A 17,825-nucleotide genomic window follows, 5' to 3' on the forward strand; every position below is an offset into this window, starting at 1 on the left:
TCGTGTCTTCGGAAGTGATGCAAGGCGAGCAAGAGCAATGTAAAGGAACGCGAAAACGAGGCAACGCTGATGCAATTGGAGTAAGCCGGTGGTGAAAGATCGCGAGTCGAGGGACGCGTCGGGGTCCGTTCACTTCCCCACTTCCATCACCGCCCGAGGAACCATATGGTATGAACTGCCCTGCAATGCAATGCATCTGTCTATCGCATGTTTTACGTCTCTAATGCAATTTTGAGAATGGTTGAAATTGTTTGATTATTATTCTATTGCTAATGTTTAGATTAGCAAACCCGCGGACGACGGAAGAGTCAAATGTTGAAAACATTGTCGACTCGCGTGGCCCAGAACACTCCAAAGCCCGACAGCCAGGACTGCACGCAGTGCGAGTCGCCGTCACCGAGTTCTGGGGCATGTTGGGGTGGTAAAGGTGGTTGTGGTTGTTGAAGACTTTCGCTCCCGAAAAAACGCCAAAATACATCCCGTCCCAGCCGATGAAAGTGGTATCATGTTGAATTTTGTCTTCGCCGAGGCCCGTCGCTTTGTAGGGCGACCATGCAGATAATGAAACAAGAGAGGTTGATTCCGGATGGAAACCAAACTTTTGAGGATTTGTCGTTTTTTATAGGTCTATGCACGTGCTTTGAGTTGTTGAAAACAAAGCAAACTCATCAAATTCGTCAGAACGTCTCCGGGGTCACCGGACGGAGGGATCCGTTTAGAACTTAAGAGCCTTGGGCTTCTCCCAGCTGAAGCTCTGGTTGGTGAAGTGACCGTTCTTGGCAGTCTGGGCGTAGATAGGCTTAGCCAGGTCCAGGTCCTTGACGATCACACCAGGGCGGAGGTCGAAGTTGTTGCGGATGATTTGCACCAACTCGTCGGAAGACTTGTCAGAGGTGCCGTAGGTCTCAACGAAGATGGAGAGAGGCTCGGCAACACCGATGGCGTACGACAGCTGAACGAGCGCACGGCGGGCCAGCTTGGCGTTGACCAGAGACTTGGCGATCCAGCGGGCAACGTAGGCAGCCGAGCGATCGACCTTCGAGTAGTCCTTGCCAGAGAAGGCACCACCACCGTGGGCACCCCAGCCACCGTAGGTGTCGACAATGATCTTACGGCCGGTGAGACCGGCGTCACCCTGAGGACCACCAATGACGAAGCGGCCGGAAGGCTGCAGGTGGTAGACAGTGCGGTCATCCAGCAGGTTGGCAGGGATGACCTTGCGGACGATCTTCTCCTTAAGGACGTTGCGAAGCTCCTCAGTGGAGACATCGTCGGTGTGTTGGGCAGAGATGACGACGGTGTCAACGCGCAGCGGCTTGACGGCACCGTTGTCGTGGGCGTACTCAATGGTCACCTGGGTCTTGGTGTCCGGGAGCAACCAGGGGATGGAGCCATCCTGACGGGCGGCCTTCATGGAAGCGTTAAGCTTGTGGGAGAGCAGAATGGTGAGGGGCAGGAGCTCAGGGGTCTCGTCGGTAGCATAGCCGAACATGATACCCTGGTCACCGGCACCGAGCTTCTCCAGAGCCTCATCGTAGTGAAGACCCTGGGCGATATCGGGCGACTGCTGCTCAATGGCAACCAAGACATTGCAGGTCTTGTAGTCGAAGCCCTTCTCGGAGGCATCGTAGCCAATGTCCTTAATGGCGCCACGAATGACCTTTTGGTAGTCGAGCTTGGCCTGGGTGGTGATCTCACCAAAGACCATGATCATACCTGGAGAACCTCATGTCAGACTTGGGGGCCGGTGGTCTACATGATGAATTGCTTCAGGAGGCACCTACCAGTCTTGGTGGCAGTCTCGCAAGCGACCTTGGAGAGGGGGTCCTCAGCAAGGCAGGCATCGAGAATGGCATCAGAAACCTGGTCACTGTCCTCGGGAGGTTCGATTAGAAGGTGGAAAAAGGAGAGCGGGACGTATTCCCTCACGGGAGGGGTAACGTCGACTCACGCAATCTTATCGGGGTGACCCTCGCCGACAGACTCGGAAGTGAAGAGGAAAGTGCTGGGCTGGCCGTTCGCGAGAGAACCCATTGTGACGAAGAATGACTGTGAAAGTCTTGATTAGGGGGGAGAGGGAAAAGGAGGATGGGGAAAGGAAGAGAAGAGAATGGGAGGGGAAGAAAATATGGGCTGGGGCGGGGCGTTTTCTGTTCGGCCCAGTACCGTTCGAGTACCGGTCGTCCTATAGTGGGCATGCAGCCCGGTGGAGTACCACGGGCGTACCAAGGCTGCCTGTCAGCAATAACGCCATCGCGGGCGCTCACCGCCCGGCAAATGGGAAAATTCTCCTTGCCGATAAGATATACAGGATTAGTGGAAAGGCGCGTAGGAAGCTTCCCACGTTCAACCGATTCAACACAGCGCCATGTCCAAGTTCGGTGTCCTGGTCATGGGCCCCGCGGGCGCGGGTAAAACCACCTTCAGCAATGCAATCATTCAACACCTCCAGAATACCCGCCGCAGCTGCTTCTACGTGAACCTCGACCCCGCCGCCGAATCCTTCAGCTACCAGCCCGACCTTGACATCCGTGAGCTCATCACTTTGGAAGATGTGATGGAGGAGCTGGGTTTAGGACCGAACGGTGGTCTCATCTACTGCTTCGAGTTCCTACTGCAAAATCTTGAGTTCTTATCCGAAGCGCTCGATCCGTTAAGCGAAGAATACCTCATTATCTTCGACATGCCCGGCCAGATCGAGCTCTACACACACATCCCACTCCTCCCATCATTAGTTCAATTTTTGTCTCGACAGGGTCCTTTGAATGTCAACCTCTGTGCGGCCTACCTCCTCGAGAGCACCTTCGTCGTCGACAAGGCCAAATTTTTCGCCGGCACACTGAGCGCCATGTCAGCCATGCTGATGTTGGAGATCCCCCATGTGAACATCCTCAGCAAGATGGACCAGGTGCGAGAGATGGTGACACGTCGGGAATTGAGACGGTTCGCAAATGTGGATGTGCAATTATTGCAAACCGATGAAGATGACCCGGCCGCGAGCGCCAATCCTATGGCCAAGGATGCACTCATGAGTGGGGGCTCCTTCAAGCAGTTGAACCGGGCTGTTGCACAGCTCATTGACGACTTTAGCATGGTCTCATTCCTGCAGCTGGATGTCCAGGATGAGGACAGCGTCGCGGCGGTCCTGAGCCACATTGACGACGCCATTCAGTACCACGAGGCTCAGGAGCCACGAGAACCCAAGGATAAGCAGGAGGTGAATTACGAGGAAGATTAAGTCCCCGGTGGTTGGAATCGTTGCCGCACCGAGCAGCATCGGAACCCGACACAAAGCCAACTCGGCCGCCGACCCCCAAGCCATTCGGAGATACCTACAGCCCACGTGTATGGCCACGTCGAAACTCACTTCCATTATATCTGACCAGCAACACCCATTGAACCATATTCTGTCACACTACTGGAGTATTATTCGGCGATTCGAATTACATGGGCGGCGAAAAAAGATCGGCAAGACATTTCCCTCGGCCACAAGGCGAGTCATCCTGGAAGCGCGAAATAGGCGTTACATCGGGATATGACACTGAGTACAATTCCTGAATATCCCATCAGTGTCAATTTTTTTTGGAAGCGCGGAGGTGGGATATGGACAAACGCCCCGGACCCAGGAGACTCCAATAAGAAACCTATGAATAATGACCTGTGCACAAGAGCCAAGCTCAAGTGCGAATCCAAACCCAAACCCAACTAGCCAGCCCGGTAGACAAACAAAAACTAGAAACTAACCGGCGACCAACACCCCGTGGCCAATATATCACTCCAGGGAAATCAAGTAACCGAGACAAGCGTCAAAGACCCAATCACCAACCCCAAGCATTCCCCCCACTCTTCCCTTTCCTCCCAGCCCCGGCTCCGGCACCAGCATCCCAACCCGCACCAGCAGCGTTGGAATAAGCATTTGGATTCGCATACGCACTCGCAGCAGCGGCGCTCCGCGCCTGGAAATCCTGCACAAACCCCTCGACAACACCCCACAACCACCCAGCGTCCCTCCCCGCATTCTCCACCCCGACGCGGTACACGTACCAGCCGATGCCCAGAATCGAGCTCCAGAAGACCAGCCTGAAGGCCAGCGTCACCCAGAACATGATCATGCGGCGCGTGTAGTCGAGGACTTTCAGGGAGATGAGCAGGACCAGCGCGAGCAGGACGATCGAGAAGAGATCTGGCATGGCGACGGTCGAGGTGCTGGCAAGGAGGGAGGAGAGAGGTTCGATGATGTAGGGCTGGACATAGGTGCTGCGCAGGTGCGCGAGGTGTTCTGTGAGGTGGTCTTGTGTTGAGGTGCGGAGGAAGGATACTGTTGGGTGTTGGAGGAGGGTTTGCACGTTTTCTGAGTGGTGTCAGTATCTCGAGTGGCATTTACGCCAGTCCTGGAGAAGCGGGCGTACCTGGAAGAAAATCCATGGCGAAGGATATTGAGAGAAACTTGACTCGTTGTTTTTGCGACAGCAGTGCAGGAGAGAGAAATTTATGTTTCACGCTGTCAACGAGGCTGGCTTTCGCTTGGGGATTTTGAAAGCCGCTTTGTTTGGGAGGGGCGCAGTGGATGGCTGGGGATCTCCCTTGCGGAAAGGGAGGTTCTCGAGCCAAACAGCGCTGGGAATAGTTCCTGGTGCTAATGAAAGCCGATTTGGAAGCAAGGGTTCGGGGTTTATAGCAGTGCGACGAGAAAGTTGGACAGTTGTTGCGCGCATTCGATAAGAGGGCGGGTGCAAAACAAACAAACAGCCCGAGGACGGGAATGCGGGCCGAGTCGATTGGGTTCCGCCTCTATTGGGGACTAGAGTGAGATTTCCGTTCAGACTCAGATCATATCTCCAAGATAAGATAGAGTAAAAGCTCATAGTATAACGATTCTCGCGAACGAGTACTGTACATCAGATTATTTACCGAGGGAGAAAGAAGCGGTCGTCTATATATACAAACGCGACCAATGAAACGAACCCGGTCTCTTCATGACCCGCTGAGCGTTTGGGCGCAAGCAGGGTCTGCGCATAATCCAAGCATTCAAAGACAAAAATAATCAACTCCGAGTCCAAACTCCAAGACACGGTACTCAAACATCGATCCGGATGCGAGTACTATGCCGATGCAGATGCAGATGGAAGGGGTGGTATATGAGAACAATTAGAAAGTAAAATGTGACACGCCGGATTTTGCGGCTCATGCATTAGGTCCTCAGAGCCTTGAATGCGTCGCGCTCGCTTTGGATCTCCGACTGAAGCCGTCGGGTCTCACGGAGGGCCTCGTCTCTGTGTGAACCAGTAAGGTTAGTCTCCGCGATCTGAAACACGATCTGTCAATTTTCTCCGAAGGTCAAAACTTACCGGTCAGATTGAAGCTGGACCACATCGACCTGAGCGCGATTCATCCGTCCCACCACTTCCTCCATCTCCATGTCTGCATCACGAAGGAGTTTCTCCAGATCCTTGACTCGCTTCTCAAGCGCTTCAGCCTGGACAACCTCTGCTAGTGGGACACCGTCACCGCTGGTGGTCTTGTCCAGGCGAGGGGAGCGCACACTGAAAGGTGCGTTCGGTGGCCGGGGCGAGAGGTTTACCGGTGTGCGAGCCCCGGTCTTCATGCGCATCAGCTGGGCATTGTGGCTTTCCTTCAGCTGGCGGATCTCTTCTTCGTGCTTGGCCATCTCTTCCTCCGAGTGTTGCTGGGCGACTAGGAGAGTCTCTTCCGTCTCCCTCAAGCGGTTTTGCAGCACGTTGATGCGTTCGACTGACAGGTGTTGATCCCGTTCACCCTTGTCGATGGCAGCCGCCAGACGGCCACGCAGGGAGCTGTTTATCTGCAGCTGCTTGTGAACGCTGGTGGCGAGACCCTCTGTGCGGCTAATAGATGCCGCTATTTCACTGGAAGGCCCAGCACTCTCAGCTTGTTGCCGGTCGGCCTGGAGTAGCTGGTAGGCAGATTCCAAGGAAGACGATGTCGCCATCACTTCAGCAAAGCTTTCTTGGTCTGCCTCCAGACCATCGGGTGCAACAGTGTCGTGTTCTTGCAGCAGTGCCCTAAGAGAGCTAGTCTCCTGTTCGGCACGATCAAGATCCATCTTGAGGCCTGCTAGGTTCTTCTCGCACTGCCACTTGCCATCCAAGGCATCCTCAGCGCGCATACGGAGATGATTCACCTCTTCTCGCAGGCTCCGCACATCCCTCTCGTAACCGAGCTTACGCGGTGGGCCGGACTCCTGAGCCTGTGCAAGCTCGATTTCCATGACCCGCTGCCGTTTCTCGAATTCGCGGCTCTGATAGGCATGACGATCGAGAAGGCTCTTCAATGTTCGGTGGAGAGCATCTCGTTGTACTTCAATATCCTTCACCTTGTCGACCAACGACTCACGGCTCTCGCGTTCCTTGCCACCCGAAATTGAGTTCGATCGCGACAAAGAGCCAGATCGTGCTAATCCACTAGGTTTACGAGCAAGAGAGTTTGATCGTGAGAGGCTGAATGTGGAGTTACGCTTCGCTGAGACGCCGTCTTCTTCCGCGATCGACGCAAATCGTCCTCCTTGGAGTTGTGCCAAAGATGCGTTCTCAATCTTGAGGGCTTCGATCTCCTCGATTAGCCGTTGCATCTCCGCGGGAGGTGCTTTCCCTTCCCGAAGGTTATCGCGCTCATTCCGCAGCTGTTCCAATTCCACGCGCATGGCCGTCAGAAGATCTTCAAAGTTATCTTTTGATTGTCGCTCTTCAATCAGCTTGCGTCGAGTCTCCTCCAACGCAATTTCGAGCTCCTTGGTTTTAGATGACAAGTCGGACAAATCCACTCGTTCACGGCGGAGCTGTTAACAACCATTAGCAACCCCACGAACCAAGTGGTATTTCAATCGCCTTACCTGCTGCACCTGATTCTCCAATATCTGGACATGAGACTCGGACGCCGTTCGCTGCATCCGCTCTTCTTGCAGCCTCTGTGAGAGTTCCACTTTCAACTGCGCGCGTTCTTGCTCCGCCCCTCGACGAATCTTCTCAACATCTTCCGCCTGCGCAGCAGGGTTGGAGGCATATCGGATCGAACTGGTGCCCGAATCGGAAAAATAGTCACTCGTACGACGGTTGGCATCAGGGCCTTCTGATTGTAACCGTTCAATCAGGTCTTCCAATTCCATTTCCCGGCGAATGGAGCCCGCCAGCTCGGAACTGATTTCTCGTAATTCATTTTCCAGGTCTGAAATCTTCGACGCAAAGATAGCATCTTGGGCACTGGCACCTCCCAATGAAGGTGTCCGCGCCGGGGGCCCAAAGCCAGGGGCCTTGGTGTCATAGGGGGAGGGTGGTTTCATGGGTACGTTGGCTAAGGGAGGCATGGGGGAGGAGGGCATGGGGGAGCGGCCGCCGTCCGATATCTCGGTGCTAGACGATTCGCCCCCGGGAGAGGTCGCAGTTGCGCCTTTCCAGCCGAAGAAGGAACTGATCTTGTTTCCAGGAGTCTTGGGTTGCCGAGGATCTGTTGGGCCCATCGACATCGACCGTCCAGCCACGTCAATCTGTAGGGGTGGTGGCCGATTGAGAGGTGGGTGCAAGGCCATACTCGCCGCGCGCCGTTGAGTTGGAGGAGGTGAGTTGAGGACCGGGATGAAAGGCTCGCTCACTAGACGACTGTGCAGGGGAGTTCCGATTCCATTCGTGAACTGGTGCTCGTAATCTTCATCAAAATAATCGGCGGCGTCTTCCTCGTCTTCGTCCTCGTCCTCGTCCTCAACCACGGATCTCAGGAATGGGGCAGAGGCTGCGGTGTCGATGCGGAGGGGCTTTGCCGGGTGCCGTCCACGGGAGTATCTGGGAATGCGCGACAACGGTAAGCGATGATGGGTCTTCCAGACACTGGGGAAGCGGGACAGCATGTAGAGGCCATGCCACTGTGGAACAAAGAGACCGCAGGCCCGGGCTGGTCACGCGAATCGGAATAGGGGATGGAGAGGGAGGTCTTCTAGATCGCAATGGGGACCAGCGCGCATACCTATTGGGATTCCTTGGCGGCGATATAAAGGAGTCTTCCTCCACCGACGAAAGGGAGGACCGTCTGGCCGCAGGAGGGGGAAGAACAGTAGGTATATCAGGTTTGTCCGGTTGACCACCCTGAGTCGACGAGGGAGAGGGGTGCACAGGGCCGGGGATTACTGGACTGGCATGCTGCGGCAGAGGTTTCCTGCGCACCGGAGCGGTCGTGGAGGTCGCGGGGGAGGTTGCGACGGGGATCGAGGGGGGCGGGGATGAGGGAGAAGGAGAAGGAGAGTAAGAGTAGAGCGAATAGTGCGAGTCGCGACTGCCACTATGCTCCGACAAAGCGGGAGAGCCGCCGGCCGGTAGAGACGCCATGAAACAGCCCTGATCAATATGGGACGATAGCCATCGATCGACAGTCGCTCATTGCCGATTCGCACGGGAGCAGGCGCCAACGGGAGACCAAACGGGAAAGGATGCTTTAGGGGATATCGCGACGATACAGATAGAGGAGGGAAGAAAAAGGAGGTTCACGAACGGGGGCGATTGGCGCAAACCCGTGGTTCCAGACACCAAACTGCAGTAGCGCCGCCGCGGTGGAGTTGCAGGGGGCGCGCCTTCGATGGGGCCGAGTGGTTGCTTTCAATTGGCGACGCTTGACAAAAGTTGATGGCGCCGCCAAGCAGCGCTCTGGCCGTGATCGACGAGGTGAACGTGTGAAGGATGATTTCGGGTGTGCGACAGGCGTTGCGTCTCTATACTCGTATATACTCTTCCGGCCTCCTCTCCGTCTCTCCAACCACCTCGATTCCTGCCTTCGCAAAGAGCAAATAAAAAAGACATCGCAGCTGGGCTCTCTCATTTCCTGACTCCCAGTCTCCCTCAACCAAGCCTTTTGAACGGCTTTCTGGCAAAAATAGCAACTAGAATCAATAGTCCTCGGAACCCCTTGAGTCGTAAATATGGAGAGGTTGGGTCCCGCGCTAGTGGCGGTGGATTCAGGGGTAGCGGGAGGTTGCGGCCTGGTACCCCTTGAGTACCCGCGTCAGACGAATTGCGTGCGGGTGGTACCTGAGGGAAACCTCGACACTACCCGCCCCAATCCTTGTGTTCCTGGCCACGCAAGGCTGCGTCAGTGCTGAACCCTGGACGGAATCGAGGGTGTTGACTTATACTACTACTGTTTGTGGAATCAAGTACGAAGCAAGTGTGCAAGTACAGCGTATGTATATATATAGTATCCACAGTCTACCTAGGTAGGTATAACGAGAGCGTGCAACTCCCGTGTTCTTGCTGTGATGGTTCTCTGTATAGTAGATGCACAGTTTCCAGTCCCTCGAGACCTGCGACGATTTACCTTTCTCGGCCACACCCTGCTCAATAATCAGTTCATAAACCAGAATTCTGAGAAGATGCAATCCATGGCACGAGTCGGCCCTGGGTATCTCCTGAATAGATTAAGGGGTGGTTCTTAATGTATTTACATAGGTGTCATTTAAGGATAGTCACTTTTCTTACTCCGATCGTATCTCCCCGAGTGGACCTCGGTAGCGTACGGCTACATATATGTACCGTATAGTTACTCACGCGAATAACATGCACCCTCCGTACCGCCCCCTTTTCCACCACTTGCTTTGTCGGCCCATCTCAGAGGGCATGACGTGCCGCCCCTTCTCCTCTTCTCCGCCCACAGGCGAGTAAACGTGCTGAGTGACCTGCATCCCAACCGTAGCGCAGTAGTGTGCCGTGGTGCCATGCCCGCCACCAATCACCACGGCGCCTCCCCGGGCACTCGGGCCATTGCGTGGCCGCCGTATATTTCTTCATCCGGCAAGGCGACTGGCCTTAGTCGTCCCCCGTCACATCGACACGGCTGAGCTTCGATGTGCGTGTGCAACGGGGCTGATTCTTAGGGGGTTGGTCGTTACGCAATCAAGCCGGTAGCTACCGATCGTCTGAAAGAAGCTGGAAAACAACTATACTCCACGCGGAAAAGCCGGGCGAACACCCTGGTTGAATCCATGCAGTAGGGCACAGTTCACGGTTTACACTCCACCCCTGGCCGGGCTGATGAACCTGGCAAGGTTAATGATCATATTTGCTCTTGTTCCCGAAGCCTTTTTAGCGTAGACCGAAAACGCCAAAAAGGCCAACTTGCGCCCCAATTTGAGAGACGGAACATGCGGATCTGACAGCTGCGTGCCTGGTCTTCATTTTGTCGTTGAACCATATATTAATATGGACTCGATATTGCATGTCTCGGGACTCGCGGGTGAAACCATACCGGTTTGACACCGATTGATTCATGCCAACCTCGAGTCTAGACCGTGCTTCGGCTTTATTTTTGGTCTTTCTTTGATGCGGGCCCGATCGGGTCGGGATCCACCCCCTTATTTTTTGGCACCTTGACAGCCATCGGTCTTGACGCTCTGGTCGAAAATCAAACATACGTTCCCGGCCCCGGGTTCGCTTTGAAGAATAAATATAAATAGCTGCCACCTATGGCGCTTGGTGGCTTGGGGCTATTGTTACACCGTCAGGGCTTGTCTTACAGTTGGGGATACAGGGCGCGAAAGCTGTCACATATCGAACGCAATTGAAAATTCCACATTTCATAACTCCATATACACCGAGTGGGAATTGCTCTTCTGTCTAGTAGCGGGGTACTCTATATATTGATGTATAAATTCAGCACCCAGATACCTACAATCATCGATCCGCGAACCGCTTGGGCCTTGCCGATGACATTTAATCAGGAATGTCAGCAAGATTCACGTTGTGGTCATTGTTGATTAGAACTGAGGAGCCTGGGAAAGAGTATCTGCTTATCAGAACAATAGGACTGCAGCATTCAATCAGACCATGCTTAGCAGATTGGCCATCTTTCTATATAGTCTATTTGCTTTGCCCAAGATCCATGCCCTCAACGTCCTCCCCCAATGGCCGGCTACCACCAACTTCAACAGGCTGACATGGAGAAAGTACAAAAAGCATTCTGGCCCAGGCCCTCACCATTTCCCCATTCTCCTCAACGTCCGGCGTGACATTCTTCCATGCATGACTGGTTCCCCGTTGAACGGCAACGTCGCCCCGTTTCAATAGCCTTGTCTCCCCGCTATCCAAGATGAGCTTGACCTCGCCTTCCAACACCACACCATAATCTAACGAGACTGTGCGGTGCATAGTGGATGCCGCTCCCGGGGATATGTCAACAATGCGACAGACTGTGCCGGTTGGAATGGCAAGCCCGGGCGGGCTATTCAAGTTTTTCTCGTAGAGCGAGATATCCTCATCCCGATTAAGGTTGACAGGGAATGTCTCTGAGGTATATGCGAGACCGAAGGAGTACTCGCCATCGTTGAGCATTGTCGCCGGCAACTCCTCGGGCAGTTTGGTCGAGAAGCGCGCCTGGCCGGAGGAGTCATGGGTGGTGATGAAGCGTGATAAGGGGCGGATATCCTTGGAGGTTGCCATGCTGAGCAGTAGGGGGAGCTTGATTAAATGAATAGAGAATCGAAGAGATTTGTAGGGAAAACGCAAGAATAAATGCCCTGAATCTGCGTCAAACCCCGCAGTAGATACCAGTGTGTAACGTGCCTCGAATTGCCGCCAATTCCGAATCTCCGAATATTCGACCACCGAAGTTGACAATTGACTGGTACAGCTTATGTTCAACCCTTGATAATAAGTAGTTAAGGTCTTTTGCGGAGAGAATTAGCTTTGTTACTAAGCCTGACAACATATCCATGGATGGATAACTATCATAGTTGTATGCCAACGTCTCCACATAAAACTCTAGATGCGTCAACCAAACAATTACAATTGGAACCTTTAACTCAGACTACGCTACAAGTGGCTTGGGATTTTTCTCCTTTCATGTAGGGGAAGGTCCGGTTAGACGTGATATCAAAATTCAATTGAAATACACGTCTGATGGGGCATTCTTGGAGTGACAGAAGCCATAGCACTATCACAACTACAAGGCGCGACGGAAGTTAAAAGCGAGCTTTGATGCTTGACCAACAAATGTTGGGAGCTAGCACAATTCGAGGAAATCGCAGAAGAAAATCGCAGAACCTGGTATCACCCTTGAAAACGCCTATGCACCCGCTCATTCAGCGAGAAGCAAAACACCTCCCAAAAAGCAAACCCTTCTCCTAAGCCCAGTGTCACCATGCCAGCCACTCCATGGTTTCGCTCATCCTGCGGGAAAAAAAAAACAAAACCCTCCCAACTTCAAGCATTGGCCTCGACATCCTGGCTCTAACCCTCCTTCTTCTCGTCTTTCTTCCCATCTTTCTGCTTGAGATTCTCAACCTGCTTCTTCAATTCCTCAAGCACTTCATCGCCGCTGGGAACCGTGTTTTTGGGCATTTTGAACTCGAGGACCCCCACATGGCGGTGCTCAACCTTGACCCAATACTCGATGTTCTCGCCCGAGGTGGCCATCGTCTTCATGCGGTATAGACTTTGCGACATCGAACGGTGTGTGCCATGTGCCGCGTGGTAGACACCAGCCGGGCCCCAGAAACATCCAAGACTGTCAGGCTTGATGTTGTTGACATAAGCCTCCAAGCCTTTGAGAGTCTGCTTACCAGCCTGGTGTCCACCACGCGGAAGATTCTTTGTTTTCTGAGCACGAGGCTTCGAGAAAATCATGGATTAGCACAGTTGTTCCTCAGAATAGCTCGAATGGTGCCATACCATTGGGATCAGCTCTCTGTGGCTGGATGAGGTCGCACGTTGATATCAAACGAGGGTAGTTTCTGTGATGCACGAAGCTGTCAGGTCCTGATATGTAGCTCTGGTAATATGATTTTGCTGATCTGCCTACCTAGGATGGCTTATCAGCTTGGGGTGATGCTTCTGTGATGGTAATACTGATGGAGGGGTGAGAGGGAAGAGGAAGAAGGCGAAGAAGTGGTGGTATGCAAAGACCAGTTCATATGTTGAGGCTACTTGTATTCACTTCAGTATTGAATGAACCAAGTTAGCCACTCACTGAATGAGCGAGTGAATATTTGATGGGAATATTCGCATACTAACCATAATATTCTGCATACGGATATCATACTCCAAGTTGATGAAAGATAGTCCTGCAATGTACAAGACAATATAGCTATCAACATCCCATCGCACTAGAAATGGACAATTTATTAGGCATATCTTGCCCAGGTGGTCTCAGGAGTTTACACCATGCGAAATTGGGTTATATACCCATCCATCTCTCCAATGCACCCAGTATTTCAGATTCAGATACATATATGATGAATGTCGGCAGATTTGGAGCTGTGTGCTGGCATGTATGGGATTCCAAACATTCTATAATGCGTTGCTGAAGTACAAAGTTCAAAATAATGATTTAAAGTTGACTGCTGCGTGTGGCGTTCCAAGTGAGTTATGCCTGGGGGATCGGGCCAATATCGCAGCTCGCGCGGTCTTTCCCTTCTTAGCCTTCGATAATTCACTCCGTCTTAAAGTGCGAGAGTGGGCGGCACCTTTGGACTTTGGAACTTTCCTTCTCACCGTCTCCAACCCTTCGACCCTTTCCTCTTCTGTTGCCTTTCTACCTTCACCATCTACCCTGCCCTGCCACAGCTACCAGGACCATTTACAAAACCCACGAGCCATCCAGACAGTCTTTTCAGAATCTTCGCTTTACAGGTTGCAACTCCCAAGCTTTAGCCTCGGCCCCATCTGACCTTGTCAAAAGCCCATCAGGTTTGTGCCCACTGAGAGAAGCGTGATGGGTGGTTCATGGATATCCCGCCGAGACAACCTCTGCTGACAGTCCTTATAGTATTCCTGTGGTTTCCACTAGGCCATCGCCCCTCCTTGCTACAATGGCTGACGCTTTAACCCCGAAGGAGTTAACCGAATACATGGCCGAGTGCGTGTTCCATTCCTTTGTGTATTAGACGCATTACTGACGTGTTTAGATGCCCCTACAAGCCCGGCAACCGTCTGAAGTTGCATCTTGAAGAGCCTTATGCTGGTATGACAGCAGTGGCCACAATCATCAAGGCTTTTGAGCCCTTTACTTTGTCGTGTGCGATGGTTGTCTCGGTCGATTCAGATATCCCAGAACTGCAGGGCGAAATGGTGCTCAAACTTTTCGATCGGCGTTTTGCAATCGAACACAGGCTCAATCAGCTAGCCCCTCCATGGGAGTGGAAAACCGAGCTGCAATTCTATTTGGACATTTTGAACGGCGTTGTGCCGGAGTTCATTGCGAGCTACGACCCCAACAAGAGCAAGGCTGAAACATGGAACAATGCACAACACGAAGCCTTTGTCAGCGCGCTGATTAAACAGTACCACGAGGTTGAGATTCATGCATACGAGCTCATGAAGGATCTCCAGGGGAAATACATTCCTCGGGTATTCGCGCAAGTCACAACCCGTGTTGCAGAGGACCGCCTAGATTCCATCGGGGACTATGCCGATATTGAGGGGATCCTTATGAGTCACATCGAGGGTTTCTCGCTGGAAAACCTCCCTGTCCAAGCACCAAGAGAGAAATGGCAAAACATTGGCGAAGAGGCCATTCAGATCATTCACTTTGTCATGGACCGAGGAGTTTTGAACAAGGATGTCCATCGCAGAAGCTTCCTGGTCAACCCCCATACCTTTGCAGTGTACATGATCGATTTTGGAGATTGTGTTTTTCGCCATGCTTTTCGCACTGAAGACTCCTGGAGAAAGGCTCAAGCAGAGATTGATGAGGAGGGGGCTGTGGGAATCACACTGCAAAAGCACACGAAGGGTGGCTTCAAATGGCGTCAATCTAACCGATTTTTGGCTCTTGAGGAGTATCGACGGGAAAGTTTTGGGGAGGTAGTGTCCGATGAGAGTTTTATGGAGGAGGATTCACCTCCTCAGAGTCCTTAAAGTTGCACTGATGGGGCTGCGACGATCCTGCATGGTCCTGATGGGCAGGTGGAACAAAGCATCTTTTGGAGCCATGATATCCTTATTACGAGATTGCTTCCTGTTGCGTGCATTTTGAATTGCTTTTGCATCGACTCGACTCAATGGTCCGAATCATGGGCGTACTACACAGAAATCAAATTCTCAATTTGCATTTCCATTAGTAATAATCGACTGTAGTTCCACCGCAGTTGTCTCTAGATTCTCGAAAACCCACGACATGAAGCGCTTTTGATTCGCCCTTGATCGAGAGACACATCCAGGGAAACATCAATTGCGTACCTTGCATTAGTGGCCATACCCGGCCGCTGATGTCATATGGATCAGAAAAGGATTATCCGACACACGAAGACACACAAATGGTTGGCTATACCCGCTAGCTGATCGAGCCATACGCCTCTAGCATGATCGAATTGCTATCCTCCTGCGCTGTTCCCAAAAGCCGAGTCACCATAGCGTGTGCTGCTGCCAGTTCGAATCGTAGCCCGATACCGACCCAAATATATTCGTTGTAGAGTAGTGACCATTGATCAAGTTTGTTGTTGTTATTCCAGCCATGCATCCAAGGAAGGTATGGAAAAAGACCCGTAATAACACCATAGACGGCTTCAGCGGCAGCGGCGACATTGTATAGGCAGATGCCGTGACCTTCAGGGAGATGACTCTTAGCTATGTCAAATCTAATGATCGATGAGGTCCAACAACTCACCTTCATTATGGGCCATTCGCGCGAACACATAACCCCCAAGCGCGTCGAGTCCGGCGATGAAGATCTGGGCCGTCGGTTTGCCACCAGTCAATTCTCCGGCCGTTGTGGACAGAAGTCAGAGTCTTGGTTTCCTTCTTGACGTGCTCGTAGCCCCCCTGATGAAAGCAGGAGAGCAACTTGCACTGATATATTCCGATGCATTCACCTCCCAACGGAATGGCGGCGACAACGGCTGCGACGAGTAGTTCGCTCGGTGCTATGAATGGAAGAGAAAGAGGTCAGTTCTGCTCATTCTGAGCCTTCGCGAGGTGGAAACAATGGCGCTCGCTTTCATACACTCGCTAAGGACCAAGTTGCTAATCTCTCCTGTGACCAGCACGCAGATCCCAAAGCTGATCGCCAGCAAGAGCAACAGGACCCATGCCTGTGTTGGCAAGCCTGCCCAGCCAGCAAACTCCACGAATGCTAGGGCTCCGGGCTTGGTGGCACCTGCCAGAGCGCCGAGCCACAGCGCTCTTGTGGTGAGCTCACTGCCGTTGACGTGCATCGCTGTTGCCACGGCAGCTGGGCCAGCTGCAGCATTGACCGCGATGTCGAGAGCGGCAAGGGCGAAAAATGTCCAGACTATGAAGAATTGACAGCCAGAGAAGAGAAGGATACAGATCGGTGACTTTCCAGGCAATCCATACCCCTTCTGTGGGAGAGGCGCGAGTTGGGACTCACCATTGAACGCAGGAAGCGGAAACTCCGAGCTCATCTTGACAACAAATTGGAGAATTACAGACAACGATACTCATAAACAGACCACACTCCTCGCAAATCATTGATTGTCTGGAAACCTACTCTGGGCACGTGTCCGGTCACTCTATATACACAGCGGGGCCGCTGGGCAGGATGATATTGAAGCTAGGGCAAAAAGAGGCGATCCAATAAATTCCCGATGACCACTCGGGGGAGCCGATAGGATTGTCCTACAAGGGCCGCCTTTGGCTGCGTTCTGGAGCCAAAGGCTTTGCTCTGGCGATTCCAGTCGATCTGGCTGTGGCATAATGTCTTAGCCACCCCTGAACGCCGGGAAGTCTTGATGGGGGCGTGCTTTATGCTGAATTTGCATGGGGGCGGGGGGGGGGGGGGGGGGGGGGGAGTACTTGGGACGCGTATCAGGATAAGCAGAGCTGCCTGTCTACTTCCTCGTGCTCTTGGTCCATACCAGGGGTTTTATTATATATCGGATCATAATGAGCTCTGCAACGTGTCATTCAAGCCAACCCAGAGACATCTGGGATCGGGGTATGTTTCGACAGATATCTTTCCGGTAGATTGCCACCAACTAACCCCAGCTGTGTTAGATTCGAGCCTCTATATACACTATTTGTCTCGGCGGCACAGTCGTAAGCTATGTCTTGCGAGTCATCTCCCCAGGTGAAGACGAAGAAGAGTTCTCTCGCAGCGTCTCTTCCGCACTGGGTATACAGGGCCTAGCGCTCCTCTGCACAGCCATCTACCAGACCTTCCGCAACGAGCTCACTCTTTTCCACGACATTTGCGTGGTTCATTTTCTGGCTTTGCTGGGCCTCAATCTCGTCAGCAAAGGCCGATATGCCGGCTTCGGAGCCTGGCGGCTGTGGTGTTTCGCGGTGATCCATGTCCTCTCCATGGCTGCTTTTATTGCCTTCAATGTCTACCTCTGGATCACATCACCGCACTTTGGTAGTCAGCCTACATGCAACGCGGATACAGTCTACGTTGTCTTCGGCGTCAGTATTATTGCCACGTCGCCTGTTTTTCGGTATATCACTGCCGCGGGTTTTATTCTGGTTTTCAGTGGTATGCTGCCGTGCCTATGTGGAGTGCTAGTTAGCCGGCGACGACGTCCGAGGAGAGGTGCACAGTCGCATGGCAAGAGAGGCTGTATCCAGTACTTCGTACGGACGTCAATCAGTGCCAAGGTTCAACATCATGGGGCCGAAAAGAGGCTACCGCGGGAAACATTGCTCAACTTCACCTGGAGCAAGATGGGATATTGTGGGTTCTGCATTTACCTGATTGCCTCACTGGAGTAGACCATTGCGCGCAACAATCCCGACCCTAAAGAGAAAGGGTGGATGTTTGGGTAGGTCATTGCAATCTTTCGGCTGTTGGGTGTCGCGAATGAGTTGCTGAATGTGGTTTTGGTGAGCTGAGATCGAAAGATCGGTCAAAATTATAGC

At 52.7% G+C, this 17,825-nt stretch overlaps 9 protein-coding genes across 9 annotated transcripts; 3 read left to right on the forward strand and 6 right to left on the reverse strand.

Annotated features, from left to right (window-relative positions):
• Window positions 1-715: 715 nt before the first annotated feature.
• Window positions 716-2,034, reverse strand: N7459_003407 (S-adenosylmethionine synthetase; the record flags this gene model as incomplete). Its single annotated transcript, XM_056942591.1, has 3 exons — window positions 716-1,716; window positions 1,785-1,870; window positions 1,952-2,034. The coding sequence occupies 3 exons, from the start codon at window positions 2,032-2,034 to the stop codon at window positions 716-718; spliced, it is 1,170 nt and encodes a 389-aa protein (XP_056802474.1).
• Window positions 2,035-2,368: 334 nt separating this feature from the next.
• On the forward strand, window positions 2,369-3,238 carry N7459_003408 (putative signal sequence-binding GTPase GPN3; the record flags this gene model as incomplete). The annotated part of the gene is made up of 1 exon (XM_056942592.1): window positions 2,369-3,238. One exon carries the CDS (start codon window positions 2,369-2,371, stop codon window positions 3,236-3,238), a length of 870 nt encoding a protein of 289 aa, XP_056802475.1.
• Window positions 3,239-3,818: 580 nt separating this feature from the next.
• N7459_003409 (Apq12 family protein) lies at window positions 3,819-4,425 on the reverse strand (the record flags this gene model as incomplete). Its single annotated transcript, XM_056942593.1, has 2 exons — window positions 3,819-4,351; window positions 4,410-4,425. 2 exons carry the CDS (start codon window positions 4,423-4,425, stop codon window positions 3,819-3,821), a joined length of 549 nt encoding a protein of 182 aa, XP_056802476.1.
• Window positions 4,426-5,191: 766 nt separating this feature from the next.
• N7459_003410 (uncharacterized protein) lies at window positions 5,192-8,351 on the reverse strand (the record flags this gene model as incomplete). The annotated part of the gene is made up of 4 exons (XM_056942594.1): window positions 5,192-5,273; window positions 5,349-6,814; window positions 6,869-7,856; window positions 7,993-8,351. The coding sequence occupies 4 exons, from the start codon at window positions 8,349-8,351 to the stop codon at window positions 5,192-5,194; spliced, it is 2,895 nt and encodes a 964-aa protein (XP_056802477.1).
• Window positions 8,352-10,871: 2,520 nt separating this feature from the next.
• N7459_003411 (cupin domain-containing protein) lies at window positions 10,872-11,450 on the reverse strand (the record flags this gene model as incomplete). The annotated part of the gene is made up of 1 exon (XM_056942595.1): window positions 10,872-11,450. The coding sequence occupies one exon, from the start codon at window positions 11,448-11,450 to the stop codon at window positions 10,872-10,874; it is 579 nt and encodes a 192-aa protein (XP_056802478.1).
• Window positions 11,451-12,239: 789 nt separating this feature from the next.
• Window positions 12,240-12,635, reverse strand: N7459_003412 (uncharacterized protein; the record flags this gene model as incomplete). The annotated part of the gene is made up of 1 exon (XM_056942596.1): window positions 12,240-12,635. The coding sequence occupies one exon, from the start codon at window positions 12,633-12,635 to the stop codon at window positions 12,240-12,242; it is 396 nt and encodes a 131-aa protein (XP_056802479.1).
• Window positions 12,636-13,819: 1,184 nt separating this feature from the next.
• On the forward strand, window positions 13,820-14,867 carry N7459_003413 (uncharacterized protein; the record flags this gene model as incomplete). Its single annotated transcript, XM_056942597.1, has 2 exons — window positions 13,820-13,866; window positions 13,916-14,867. The coding sequence occupies 2 exons, from the start codon at window positions 13,820-13,822 to the stop codon at window positions 14,865-14,867; spliced, it is 999 nt and encodes a 332-aa protein (XP_056802480.1).
• A 436-nt stretch (window positions 14,868-15,303) lies between these two features.
• Window positions 15,304-16,372, reverse strand: N7459_003414 (uncharacterized protein; the record flags this gene model as incomplete). The annotated part of the gene is made up of 4 exons (XM_056942598.1): window positions 15,304-15,554; window positions 15,616-15,679; window positions 15,726-15,871; window positions 15,952-16,372. Coding segments are annotated over 4 exons (882 nt in total), but the record flags the coding sequence as incomplete, so codon positions are not given.
• A 481-nt stretch (window positions 16,373-16,853) lies between these two features.
• Window positions 16,854-17,678, forward strand: N7459_003415 (uncharacterized protein; the record flags this gene model as incomplete). The annotated part of the gene is made up of 2 exons (XM_056942599.1): window positions 16,854-16,905; window positions 16,972-17,678. The coding sequence occupies 2 exons, from the start codon at window positions 16,854-16,856 to the stop codon at window positions 17,676-17,678; spliced, it is 759 nt and encodes a 252-aa protein (XP_056802482.1).
• Window positions 17,679-17,825: the final 147 nt, after the last annotated feature.

The sequence above is a fragment of the Penicillium hispanicum genome (assembly GCF_028827665.1).
Source record: "Penicillium hispanicum strain IBT 35686 chromosome Unknown utg000003l_segment0_segment0, whole genome shotgun sequence".
NCBI lineage: Eukaryota > Fungi > Ascomycota > Eurotiomycetes > Eurotiales > Aspergillaceae > Penicillium > Penicillium hispanicum.